This window comes from Chelmon rostratus, chromosome 6, assembly GCF_017976325.1.
Source record: "Chelmon rostratus isolate fCheRos1 chromosome 6, fCheRos1.pri, whole genome shotgun sequence".
NCBI classification, from domain to species: Eukaryota; Metazoa; Chordata; class Actinopteri; order Chaetodontiformes; family Chaetodontidae; genus Chelmon; species Chelmon rostratus.
In genome coordinates this window covers 22,438,065-22,452,266 of record NC_055663.1, presented here as the reverse complement: position 1 = coordinate 22,452,266, position 14,202 = coordinate 22,438,065, and the positions used below count along the sequence as shown (strand labels likewise).

General features: G+C 43.5%; 1 protein-coding gene across 1 annotated transcript in view; it reads left to right on the top strand.

Moving 5' to 3' along the window:
* Window positions 1-9,603, top strand: part of fbln1 (fibulin 1) — a 29,729-nt gene extending 20,126 nt beyond the window's left edge. The window contains exon 17 of the mRNA XM_041938525.1: window positions 9,007-9,603. Within this exon, the coding sequence (XP_041794459.1) occupies window positions 9,007-9,146 (140 nt within the window). The 3' untranslated portion in view covers window positions 9,147-9,603. The remainder of the gene's footprint in view (window positions 1-9,006) is intronic.
* Window positions 9,604-14,202: the final 4,599 nt, after the last annotated feature.

Here is a 14,202-nt window from a genome sequence, read left to right as displayed (position 1 = left end):
TGCAAAAATATCCCATAAGCAACGTCTGGACGCCCTGACATAAGTGCATCTGACACGGCCCGTTATGGTCTTTGCCGTGTGGTGGCATCATGTATCTGTCATCTTCACTGGGCCTGTTGTGTCTGTGTCTTTGCAGAGCTGTCCTCTGAGTGGCTCTTTGAGACAGACGAAGGCCTGTTTCTGTCTCACCAAATATTTGGCTTCACTTTTCACAGTCTTGTGGTTAAACAAAGTACCATTTAATTCACTTATCTACGGCTATGCTTATTCCAAGCAGATCATTATTTTCCACAGTAACTTATGGTGGTCTGAATGTACAGGAACAGAGTGTATGAATCTGCAGTTGTGGATTAACATGCACAGATGCATGAGCGATTGCAGCCGGCAAGTAGTTCATCTTAACTACCTGCTCCGCGACCACCAGGATGCAAAAGGAGCCCTGCACTACTTCAAGTAGGAACAGCAGATATCATCTCCAGTGGTGTGTAACAACAACACATGTTTGGGTAGAAGCCATTCCCATCCTTTAGTCTGGTGGTGACCCAGGCCTGCAGAGCTGAGCTGAGCCTCGGCCTTGGATGGATGAGGATGTTGTGAGCCCACGGATGACACATTGTTGGGCCCGTCTAGGTGTTTTTGTTTTGGTTTCGTGCTCAGATGCAGGCAGGGTGGCAGTGGAAGGACAGCGCCTTCTTCCTCTCTCGCTGATGGATGAAGGGATGACCTGTCAGTGCGCACATCTGTCTTTACAGAATGAAAGGGATAGAGCGAGGGAGAGAGGAGGAGAGAGTGTGTGACTGTCACCAGTTCAGGCTGGATTGTGGCTGCATGCACTCTTGTACACTTGTGCAGAAACAGATGTGTGATTATCAAACGCACCCAAATTCATACAACGACATGAGAGGAAAATGTTTAGAACCAGCAATAATTCACACAATTCACTGTTAAATCAGTTATAATTATATTGTACTGTCTCATAATGGTATGTTTTTGTTGGAATGTGCAATGCTGTAATTCTGCATGAGTGATAAGCCTTATTTTGTAATATATCATCTACTGAGTGTGTCTGCGTGCGTGTGTGTAAAGAGGATTTAGGAGAAATTCCCTGTTTATGGTGGTGCTCATTTGCAGGGGCAAGTATGTATGTGTGTGCACAAGGGAGGGACAGAGAATAAACTTGCAGGGAGAGAAAGACAAAGTGAGAGACTGTGATTCAATGAAAGAGGAAAGCGAGAGAGAGAAAATATGTGCAGAAGTAATCCTGGGCGCTTTGCTTCATGTGGTTAAATGTATTGTTCCATTTCCCCACGCTAGGCCTCAGTGTCTCGCCGAGCATTAGAGCACTTAAACTGACGACCACATGAAAGGCCTGTTTGTGAGGAGCCACTTCTCTCCCAAACCCATTGGATGCTTATTGGATGCAGCTCTTGCATGTTAGCACCAGTTGCCCATCGCATATCCAAATTGAGGCCCTGTGCACTGGAGCCTTTGGTCACTGACTGCTCACTGTGAAGTGTGGCGTCCACGGTGCGATGAAGGCCCTCTTGGTTTTATTTAGTGGGTTGTGCTGCTGGTGCTTTGGCCCACAGATGTTGCTGTTGCGTAACCATTGTATGAGTCTCGCTGACGTGTCACTTAAGGAAGCTTAGTTTCCAGTATCTCCAGTGTCTCCAACAGTGGTATTACAGCTTGGTGGGATGTGAAGAGTAGCAGACATTGAGGCTCCACTAATGAACAAGTGCGTGAACTCAAACTAACTTTGGCCATTATTTTTGGCCTCTTTTAGTGTTTTTGAAAGGGACAAAAGAGGCAGTTAGGAATCCTCAGAATCCGTTGCAAACTTGAAAAAGTGTTTCTTAAAAGGTTTGATTGGCTGACGCTGTTTTCCGTTCTGCTCACTTGCTCGTCATTTTAAAACCAGGCGGCTGCACACACAGGCATGCAGTGTTTGCATAGACATATGCGCATATACGCGCACGCGCACGTATAGAGGCTGACAGCACACCAAATAGAGTAAGGACTGTGCCACTCTTTCCTAGTTCCTGGTCATCCATCACTAGCTTTCCCTCCACTGTCACATCTGGAAGACAACCCTGACAGCCTTACGCATCTGTGCAAACATAACCGGCCCTCAGCACTCGGAAAACATGATCAGAACCAATCAAACACTTGCAGATTCCCATGACGACCACAGTAGCCCAGCGGCGACCACGCAAATCCCGGCAGGTATGCGCAGCAGATCTACCAAATTTCTATGTATAATCCTCACAACAAAGACAACATTTGTGACACATCATGTGCATATTTGGAAATACAAACAGTGGAGGAATGCATTACTCATATCATCCACTTGTGATTAGGGACAGGTTGTTTGAACAGGGTTGATAATGGGATGATTGATTTTGACAGTCAGCAGGTGGATGGATGAGCCCTCCCTTTGAAAACACTGGAAAACACTGGTCTCGGCTGGAAGCATGGGCTGAGTCCGGGGCTGAGTCTCTCACCTCTGACAAAATGCTGGTGGTTCCCCTGTTTGGTAATCTGTCAGTGGCATACATCATAGTGGGGATCAATATTGTCTTTGGCCACTCCCTGTGAGGCTAGCGCAGTTTTTTTTATCTTCATCTATCATGGTTGACTTGCTGAGCACGTGTGCATTCTTTCAGCTTGGCTTTAGCCGTTATTTAATGACGAAAATGTTTTTCTTCCTGTTCACCATGCAAAAATATGATATTAACAAAAGCAGCATACAAATCACTAACTGTATGTCTCCAAAGTATTTACACAATCATGTAGATTATGATTGACTGATCAGTATTAATGCGTGGAAATCAAGCGCAATGCAATCAGTATCCAACTGTAGAATCAGTCAGCACGTGTTAAGTCATCCGTGCAATGTGTCCAAATATCTTCTCTGTATGAGTAATTACTAGTACTTCATTTAAAAAAGAGACTTTTTTAAATGTAGTATTTCTGTTTATTATACTTGAGAGCAACAGATGATACAGTATCTCCTCCTCATGAGTCACACCAGTCCTCTGGAGGAACTGTGAGGCTAAGACGCGGCAGCTAAATTCCATCCATTTCTGTTACGCAGGTGGAAATACGCCTTTGCGGTTTATATCCTGTGCTGAGAATAAATACCTTTTGCTTTGCCACCGGCACAGGGCTTGCAGCCAGTGTGGCAGGCAGCAAGATGAATGGAAGGGGAAGTGGACAGTTTGTCTGCGTGCAGGTAGTCATGGTCGTCAGCGCAGCCGTCCACAGTGGCTGTTGGAATGTGAGCTTACTGTGTGAGACATGACTACTTCAGAGCCAGTGGAGCTTGCGGCTCCGGCTTGCGGCTGTGGCTGGTGAGGAGTTGAGGACAGCAGCGGAGATAAGCAGGCAACTAGCTCCTCAAGTTTGAGTGGCTGTCATTGGGATGAATCATGACATTGGCGGCAGAGGGACCACCAGAGTGCGCCAAGCCCACAAGGAATCCTTGTCTGTCCCACAAGAGATTAGTACAGCACAGCTAATCAAAACAGGGTCTTCTCCACCCAACAACGCCATAGTCAGGCACACAATGCCCCCCTCGGGTGGTCCTCCAGCGTCAATGTACTGATGAAGAGATAGTGATGCAGATATGTCATGCTTGCAGAGACACACCATGCACACAGTCAAAAACTCACTGGTATGCACACATACAGTCCACATTACTGGGAATAAAACTGTCTCAATAATTCATCAGTTATACTTATCTTCATCAGTTTGGTAATCTATTTAATTTATAATCGTCATTACACTTTGTACGCTTTGCTGTCTGGCACACCGATCTTAAGAAAATTTAACTTTATTGAAAGTTCACAAGGCTCAGTTCATAAAATTAATGCTCATGTAGCAACATGCCAAAGTAGATAGCAAGGTACTTCAACAGCTTATAGAGACATGACACACATTCTTCTATTTAGAATGTAGGTGGAGAGTTAAAATGCAAACAAAGCAGGTTTTCATCTCATATCCTTTCCATTTAGTCTACTTGTCAAGTCTATTTTCTGCCCCTTAGTTATGGGTCCTCGCTTTGAAAGGTCACTTGTAATATAGTGCAAAGGTTGTGGTAAAGATAATGGTGCATGTTATGTCATCTCAGCTGCTCTGGCCCACAACTGCTAAAACAGAAAGTCCAAGAAAAGAACGAACCAAGTCCCTACGGCTGCTTTTCAGTGATGTCACTACCCAGTGGTGACACTGTCCAACAATGACCCATGGGCCATTTGCGAGATCTGTAACTATGACTCGCTGTTAATTGACCTTAAAATATCAAGCCACATATGCTGGCGTTTCAGAGCAGGGGTGGGCAGGGCTCCCACCCCCTCTTTGGAGTGGTCGGAGTTGTGTTTGGACAGCCTGACCTGACTGGTCATCCTTGTACCAGTGACCAGTGACCAGGCTGTAAACACAAGATCCGGTCCCTGAGGGGCCTGTGCACTCGGCCTGTACAGTGGGTTATGTTGGCAGTTTGAATGGATTATATTTCAGCCATGCTGACGGGTTATCAAAACTCAAATTGGTTGCGTTGCTAATGGGGTAACAAGGGAGCTAGTTAGCAGTTTCTTTGGCATGTCTCCTAGCTTTTATGGACTTTTTGGAGAAAAAGCTTCAGGCAGTAAAAAAAAGAATCACAGAATAAGAAACCACTCTTTGCTGTCTTTATGTTTATGCCAGCAGCGTTCAGCTGTACATCAGTGATATTATGGTTAGATACAAAACATATCACAGTTGTATCCATAATAATGTTAAAGAATGCCCTCCAGTACCCTCTTTGCATACTGGAACTTTGTACACCACCTGGATACTCTCCAACGGTTTCACTGTAGTGAGCATGCATAGCGCCACAACCAGTGTGTCATTATACAATACTGTGGTGAGGCCAATGCATATTTTTCATTTGTCTCTGGTGTTAAACCCGTTCATTTTGGATTTTGTCATACACTTCCTCGCTGAGTTGTAGAAACCAGAAAACCCCGAAATTGTACTGTTTACATGTAACCCTTCAATATTGCAGCCGTCGTGGCCATGAAGGATGACAAATGCCTCCTGGCATTTGCTTCACTTTGTTTTGTGGCAGTGTCCCTGCTACTAGCATGCATTTATTTAAGGCTATTTTCTACTTAAGGGGCTACTTTATGGTGTGGCGGAATGCTTTGGAGAACGGACAGATTGTACAGCTGTTTGTTTGATGGTGGCTGTTGAAGCCAGCACAGTCACCTTTGCACCCTGTGGCAGATACCTCAGCGAGATGGAAAGACACCACAAACCTTTCCAGCACTACAACTTGATCTGCTGCTGGGGTACTTCGGGGGTGCAGACGAATACTCTTTTTTGCTTAGGAAGTTTCCGAACTGAGTGAAATGACCCAGAAGTATCGAAGTGGCAGACATGGTCAGTGATGGTCAAATTCTCTAGATGCTAAAGAAAGGTCCTTTCTTATCATCTTTAGCATAGGGTACACTAGACCATCCTTCACAAAAGGAAAGGAGGTAATTCCAACCAACAATTCCTTGCGGCAGCAACATTTATTGTGATGCACTACTCGGCATCTGCCTATGCATATTTATGTAGCCCAGCAGTAAGTGCAGTTGGATTTGGTTGTTTTTTACCTCATGAATTTTTCTTGAGTTTATGACGTTTTCCATCAAGTTCAAGGAAAGTGTTTCTTGACTCTTCGACCGCAGCCCAGGCCTCGGATGACATGAGCTTGCAACCCAGTCACAGGGCAAACTGTCAGCTATAGAGTTTTGAAAACCTCCCTGTGTTTATTTATATGAATCTCAGGTGGTATGGTAGCCAATCAAAGTCAACCTGTTTTGTGGCTGTTGGCTTTTTGCCTTACAGCCCGGATGAAATGTTAAAGATGAGTATGCGGTTGTGGTTTCACCTCAGGTTCACTCCGAGTGTGTTGAGGCCCAACTGTTAGCTGATGATTTCCCTTCATTGAGGATACCACCATGCTTTTGATGGGAAGCTTACGGAAACACAGAGTCATCATGGCATCACGTGTGCTGAATTTAGCACCAAGCTCCTTTGTGCAGAATCGGGCTCTTCAGCCCACAATGTAATAGCGTAATCACCTTTTTCTCACCCTCGAGGCCGTGTAAAAAATAAGTTCAACAAACGTGAGAAGTTGAATGAAACTGGTGTTGGTAGTTGGTGTTTATACAAAGCGTTTCATACATTCTTGGGTTTGTTATCACACCCAATGGCATCCCAGATTCCAAAATTTGAGGTGAGGAAAAGCAAACTATGTTTTGTGTTTCAAATCATCAACAGCGGGCTCGGGGGAAATTTGCTGATTTGAAGGATCCGTTGGGCACCATCACAGAATTTCTGTTCCGAGCACAGTGCCCTCTCTATGTGCTAATTAGACCACAAACAAATTTACAAAACACTAATGGGCCTCAGACACATTCCACATATTGCACTATTTAGATGTCCTTAATAAATTTTGAGTTTGAACGCGATGCGTGTCTCTGTTTATTCATGCGGTAAGATTGTTTAGCTTCATTTCATAGGAACAGTCTGTAGGATTTTCAGTGGAAAACTTACCGTCAGTTGACCCTCATTATAGAGTGTTTAGTCCTCGTTAGATAGAGGCTACACTTACTGTAATTAAAAAAAGCCTGAAACCCATCTGTCTTTGCGGTGGTCCATATTGTGCTCATAATGATATCTTACTCATCTTCATTGTGTGCTTGCTCAACCCAGCGCTGAAGCTTTTGAAATGGTTTCGTTTGATTTAAGTACACGGACAAATTATGAACCTTCTGAACTCACATTGAGTTTGCACTGGTCAAGTCAGAGCTGCGTGCCATCTCTATTGGCTTAATAATTCTCAGACTCAAAACAAAATCCAATCTGTTTTTCCATGTCAGCTAGTCTCTTAATGTTGCGGCTGTTGTTAGGTTTAAGCAAAGGTTAGCTCTTTCTGATGGCGCTGACGCTTTGGAAACAATAAAATCTCAGTCCCACTCCCCTCCATCTAGTGTCACTATGCAACAGAGTCCCAAAACACCAAAACAAAAGGGCAACCCTGGTAGAAGTGGGCCCCATTCCACACTCCTTCAATTGCTTATCGCCGGAATCTGCTGGAATCTGTTGTGTGCCTACAGATCCGACTAGGAGAGGGCCGAGAGAGCGAAAGAAAGTGACACAGAGAGGGAGACAGCAGTTCATGCTCCTATTGCTTGCCCCTCCCAGAGTTAAAGATGGATTCCTGGAGGAATGCCTCCATGGCTGTATTGCGTGACTGGGACTGCTCCCCTCCATCAAACACATGGGACTCATTTACCCTTGTGGGCCATAGTGATGGTGCCACAAACACCAGGCCCCCTCAGGAAGGGAAGAGAGGGGAGGAAGAGAAGGAGGAGAATGAGTGGGTGGGGGGATCTGCCATCATACAATGCCAGTGTCCCAAAGGACGCAGCGGATGCCGAATAATGGATCGTCATTTGTCCTGTGGTGAACATCGACCAAACGGGTTTTACTGCTTTATTATAAGCACCGCAGAAAAGAGCCTCATAATTCAGACCGATGGAGGCAGTGATCCGTCGTCATTGTTAATCCGTGTCGAGTTAAACTCTTTAGTCATCATGACAAAGCTTGGACACTCTACTGACTCAGTTACGAATAAGAGAAAGACAAGAGGAGGAAATGAGGAAAAGAAAGAGGACGGCTGAAGGTGTGATGGGAGGACAGTGTGGTGATTGTGCTGCCTGGCTGCACTCTGGCGATGGCTGTTCAAACAGGCCAGAGCTGAAATGTCACCAGCCCTCTGCAGAGAAAAGGCCTGCTGACAGCCTGTATAAACACTGACATTTTTTTCCCCCTGTAATCGCATGTTCACTTAAAAGGAGCACCCATTGAATTCCATGGGCATTCAGTAATGCTCTGTTGCAGTATGTTTATTCTCCCATCTGTTTTACCGTGATAGAGAGTGTTTCTTGTCCATGCAGAGGGTGGAAGGTGGGAGGGAGGAAGCAAGCGCCGATTGTCACGGACAGTTTTGTTTAGCTTGTAAACACATTTGAATACTTACCCAAGGGTTAGGGTTAGGGTTACCAGCAGAGACCACGGCACACCTGAAGGTGGTTAGGGTTAGGGGATACCAGCAAGTGAAAGTTCCTTTGAATCCCTAGTCCCCAATAGGGAAGGTACCCTAAAAATGACTTGATGAAAGGATTGCCTTTCTACCAAAGAAAAAGCCTCTATAAAAAATGATGAAAATGATGTCTGTGGGTTATCTGCATGATAACATCTTGTTTACACGAGCACACCAACATCGAAGCAGCTTCGGTCCTCTGTCAGTTTCTGCTGTGGATGTTCAGACACAGTACTTGCTGTACACAAAAGGAAAAATGGCTATATGCGCAAAGTGCCACGTAACCAATGTAGGCAGCTGCATTGAATAAAACTGAAATATACATAAAATTGACAGAGCTGTCAGACATGCGTGACACAGACAGCTGAAGAACGCATCTGAAACACGTCTGGGTTTTGACAGCCTGCGACCGGGACATTGTTTTTGTAAACACACTGTTGACAAATGTGATTTTTCAATGCATCGCGCGCCACAAACAAAATTCCATTGGCCTCAATTGCACGGGATGGCAGCAGAATTTCTAACTCAAAACCTCAGCACTTAAAACTAAAGCTATATGCATTTCCAGATACCACTAAGGGTAAGTGAGAAAACATGCTTTGGGTGGCGCTCTAAGCCAAATAGCATTGCAAACACTCAAAATCAAATCAAAGTGAACAAGCTCTAAAAGCAGTTTATCTTTGAGGAAAGCTGATATTGGCTAATTGCTGCTCTTTTAGTTAATCAACCATTAGGCTACTGAAGGAATGACAAAATCGACAAATTGATGTTGTTGTCAATGAAACAAACCAAAGATAGGCTACAAAAGTAAAGCACTATTTATAGTACTGACTATTACTGATGGTGTTTTTCTTTGTTTCCTTCAGGTGTTGTTCGCCAGGTGAAGCCTCTGATTGGTCCACTGTCTACAATACTGAAACTGTCCATGCGCAACCTGACAAATCAGGGCGACTCCGGTCAGAACATTGTCAACGTCAACGTCTTCGTCTCCGAGTTCTGGTTCTGAGAGATGGGTGACAAATTTTACCACATGTATTAAGACATCCACTGTCAACACTGTACGCATTGGTTTTGTTATATCAAAGCATAGCTCAGTGTCAAGGTTTTAATGTTTCGTTTGATTATGTTTGACGGTTTTTGGGACGAAAGGCTACGAGCTGCTTTTGATGAGAGCGTCACACTTTGTTCAGCTCAGCCTGGAGTGCACTGCTGTGCATTGGGCATAAGGGAGCTAAATGTGGAGAAACTTCATGTTATAAAAATATCTCAAAGAAATGAGACATCCAGAATGTTTTTAAACTGAAAGTGCATGCATTCAGAAAGGTCCTTAAAGGATATGATGTTTCAACAATATTCTTTGAATGACATTATAAACCTTTGTTTTTGTACCATTCACTTTTCCTTTTCTTACTGTGTGCATTGGATGAGGTATTTTTTCTATAGAATAAACACTATTTTAGTTACAGCATTTGTTTTTTGTGTTTCCTCCCAGTAACATTTAAAGTTCAGTGTTTGAACTCCTTACTGAATTTACACATGTGGGTTCAGGGAGAAAATGTATGTATATGTTTTACACGCCATGAGAACAGAACCATGGAGAGAAAATAGGGCCTTGTTGAAACTGCTGATGTTCCTTTGGCTGGCTTAGAATTAGAAGGCTGCACTTGATCAAATGTGTATAAGTACTTACTTCATATTATAAACCTCATCTGGCTGAATGGATCGGTCATTATAATTGTTTTACTTGTCTGTTCTTGGTTACGCTCCCTCATGTGATGTAATGTTCCAGTTTTTCCATCTCAATGTGGGCATGGGAATCTATTTTACAAAATAAGTCCTCGTGTCTATATGGTTTGCATATATTAGAGTAAATGTACAGCATCTCCACAATGCAATGCATTATATTTGATAGAGGCAAAAAATAACAGGTGTGTGGCACTACACTTATCAGTGATGATGCCAAATGATGCTGAGGGAATAGTGAATGAGTGAACTGATTTGGGTTGTTTTGTTTTTTGTGCTAACCTAAAACTTGCCCTTTAAAATATAAACACATGTAAAATGTGTTCTCATCACATTAGCAATTCAATATAATATTACTCCGTGTACCCTGGTCATGAAAACATCATGACTTGTGCAATACGTGAAGTCATAACCCAGTGACAGGAAACCTGATGATGATAATTCAGACATGTCAATATTGGCTAACAAACAGAGACATGCAAATATAACTATCTTAGCCAGTTTGCTTTTATTCATGGCGGTCTGCGGAAAGTCGGTTTCCATGGTGACATTTAGAACATTCTGTTTATTTTGCACCCAATGATATCTGCGGAGGGGCAGTAAAGATGTATATGCACAGCTTGTCCTCAGAATGCCCTCAGTCGAGTAAAGAGCTTCGACTCAATATACTCTGTGCATGTAAACACACTGTCTGTGGGTTTGCACTAGGGGTCTTTTTGTCATTTTGGGAGCTGGGGAGTTCAGAAAATCCTCTTTTGGTAACTAAGGAGGGGGAACACGGTGGCAGCAGTAGTTAGAGACCGTGGGCATGGGTACCAGAAACCGCAATCCTAATTACATTGATCAGTGAACCAGAGCTCCTCTCTCCATCAAACATGGGGGGACATCAGACAGAAAGCGAGCTGAGCACATGTCAGTAACGGCCTAACTGTGAGGCTGTAATCATCACTGTGGCCGGGCAGAGCCAAAGCCTCCCAACGCTTCAAAGACAATGGAGGAGGAGGCGCATACATCAGGATCTCAAGTCGTCTGCCCTGATGGATTTTAAGGCTCTCCTGAAGGGGGATATCCTCTTCAGAGGAAATAGAGGCCAGCAGGTCAGCCTTGTGGTCGACATGAAAAGAGGGCAGAAATGCTGTGTGTGTGTGTGTGTGTGTACTCATGTTGTGGAGACGTGAATCTGTTTACACAGTCACATTGCGGGGACTTGCCCTCCTTATAGGGATAAAATGCAAGTCCCCATAACATAAATCATTCAATTTTAGGGTGAAGACTTGGTTAAAGTTTAGGGTAAGGTTGGGTTTCGGTGAAGGTTAGGGTAAGGATTAGGGTTGGGCAGGTAGTGGTCATGGTTATAGTTTGGGTAAGTCTCCAGGAAATGAATTTATGTCTATGAAATGACCCCAAATTGATGGAAACATATTTGTGTATGTGATGATGTTCGATACGGGACATGTTTCCTCACTTTGTGCTAATGCAAGAGTGAGTAACCGAACTTCAGTAACAGTAAAAATAATGGCTGGGTTTGGAGAATAGGTTAAAAATCTTTGTAATCCGCAAGGAAATAAATTAATCCAGGAAATAAACTGAGCCCTGCCCTGGCATTTGGTACATACTTACATCTGTCAACTGCTATGCTCATCAGAAGAAGAAAAGCATCAATTTTTATCTGTCCTGAATGAGGAAAAGTACAATTTCTGTGAAGAGCTGCACAGCATAATTAAGGCCACTTCTCTTTGTACAAGAGGAAAAAACTGTACATTGTCTGTGGGCCAAATAACACAAATCAAGTCTATTTTATCAGTGACTCCAATGAAAGACAGTGTCCATTTCAATCACGCTGCAGTTGGAGAAACACTTTTAATTGTCTCTGTGCAGCAAGATGAAACAATGCTTACATATTTGGCCCGTCCATACTGCATACCAAAATCGACAGAAAACACATTGTAAGGACATAAACAGCTGAATATGAGCAACAAAAAGCCATATAGCCAGACTGTGTGGGAGGACATTACCCAGGAAAGGCCTGGCTGGCTCTGAATCTGGACAGTAAGAAAGGCTGGGGCAGCAGTCCCTAGCAGCGTTACCAAACCACATACATGTGTGGGGACAAATGAGCAAATATCTTCTGCCAGATTCTCCATCCAAAGCCAAGAGGGAGCTGCTTGCACTGGAAGCCTATGGTATGACTAAGCCGAGTGGGCTTGATGAGTCGACGTAATGGCAGGGAGCAGACCTGTGTGTGTCTGCACTGTTTGTTTGTGTACTCTACTGTGGCACAATGGTGGTCAGGCCTCTCAATACAAGTGGTCATGGTGGTGTCTGGCCCAGAGCAGACAGGGTATGGGGCTGATGGGAGTCTGGCCCAGGGGCTGGTGAGGCGGACTGATCCAGACAGAGACCAGAGGACCTCAGGAGGCACGTGCTCAGCCGGCTCCTGCACTCACCCACTCCCTCTTTTTCCTGGCGTCCTACCCCGGCTCCCACCGCAACACATGTTATAGGATATAAGTGAGTTCTTTTAATAAATTTGGGGGTATTTACTTTTTTCCTCTATTTTACAAACCACTGTTCCTCATTACCATAAACACAAAAATGTTTCTCTTAGATGGGCACTACCAACTTGCTGTGGTTTTGCCCCCGTCTCCCTGACATTCTCATCTTTGCAGAAAACTTCATGTTCACAAAAGATAATGGCCTCATTTATACCTTTAAAATCTGAGAATGTAATGAGATGCCCATTTATTACAAACTTGGCTCATATGTTGTCTCACGCTACTAAATTACCATGAACTGTCTCCACTGATAAATGCTTTTTAAACATATTTCACCTGTGTCAAAATGTGTCCACATACTGTGCTTTTAGAGGAAAGCAAAGTGGTGTTTCATGCAAGTCCAATAGATGGCAGACACATACAACACAACACTGCACAGCCAGAGGGTTTTAACAATGTGTTTCCCTAGACAACTGTCACCACCTTACATTACAATGGCAGAAACAGCCAACCTAAGACCAATGTTTTTTTACTTTTCAGTAAAAAATCCCCTCATGAATCCAGCCTCTATCCAGTAGGAACGACGTTGCAATAAAATCTGAACTCACTGAAATTTATGCCCATCATTTTGAAATTTATTCCACCGGGACCTAAATAGTATAACATTAAACTCCTATAAGATTCTGATTTAAGCCTAACAAAGTGTTGGATTGCACAAATAACAATGTGGGAGTCTGATGTGAATGTTACGGAAAAATCTACTGGGACCTTCTACCAAAATAGGATCATAAATGATTGGCTCCACAATGCTGTATTTCATGACATGTTCTATACAGTCTTTGTGATATGGGACTCCGATTATTGCCTCCTCTTAAATCAATTAAATCTTTTGAGGTTTAGGGTGATAGACAGTCCACCAATTACACGGGGACTCCACCTTGACCCAAAGAAAAACACAGAGTACACAAGTGTGCCCTTCCATAACTTACAGACTTTAAACGTAACAGTTTACAACCACTACTGAACTGGACCTGCTGCCAGAGTACACAGTGGATCAATCACATTTGGGAATATAGACCAAGGCTGTACTCATGAAAATTCAGCATGCAGTCTCTGTGTTGTTACAAGCAGCTTCGAACACACTGTGACGTCCATGGTGCTTAAGTGGATACGTATCATAGGAAAGGAAGGGAAACAAACCCGACCACATACAAGCGCACTGTGACGGCCACCTCAAATAGTCAATGAACCTTCGACTGTAAAGTCATCTTTTCTGAAATGACACGGGCGATTTCAACGTGCCATTTTTATTTGTTGCATATTTAGTCATCTTTTATTGCCTGTTGCGACATTTAAAACAAATGTGTTCTTTATAAAGATAAAAAGCGTATTGTTTATTGAGGAAACGAACCCTATTCCATGACACACTGGCTGTGAGAATTACATATCCAGTAATGGGAAATAACACTTCAAAAAGTGGAGGACTGTTCCTTGAAAAGAGCTTGTCTGAGACGTTTTTTTTAGCATTAATATTTATAGAAGTAAATGCATTTCATTGCCACGATAAGGCTCATACGCCGTTCTACAGTTTGCAACATCAGTTTCACCACAAATAGATTTGAAGGGTATCAGCACCATATCAAACCTGCTTCATAAAGTAGCTGTCTGCACTTTGAAAACGTGGTCCAGAGGTGATGCTTGGTCCTTGAGGACTTTAGCTATATGCTCTGACATGATTTTAAAGCCCGTCTGTGAGAGGCTTCTCTGACATAATTGGCCTTCGGACCTCGAATGTCCGCGCTTTCATTGTGCGTGAAAATGAGC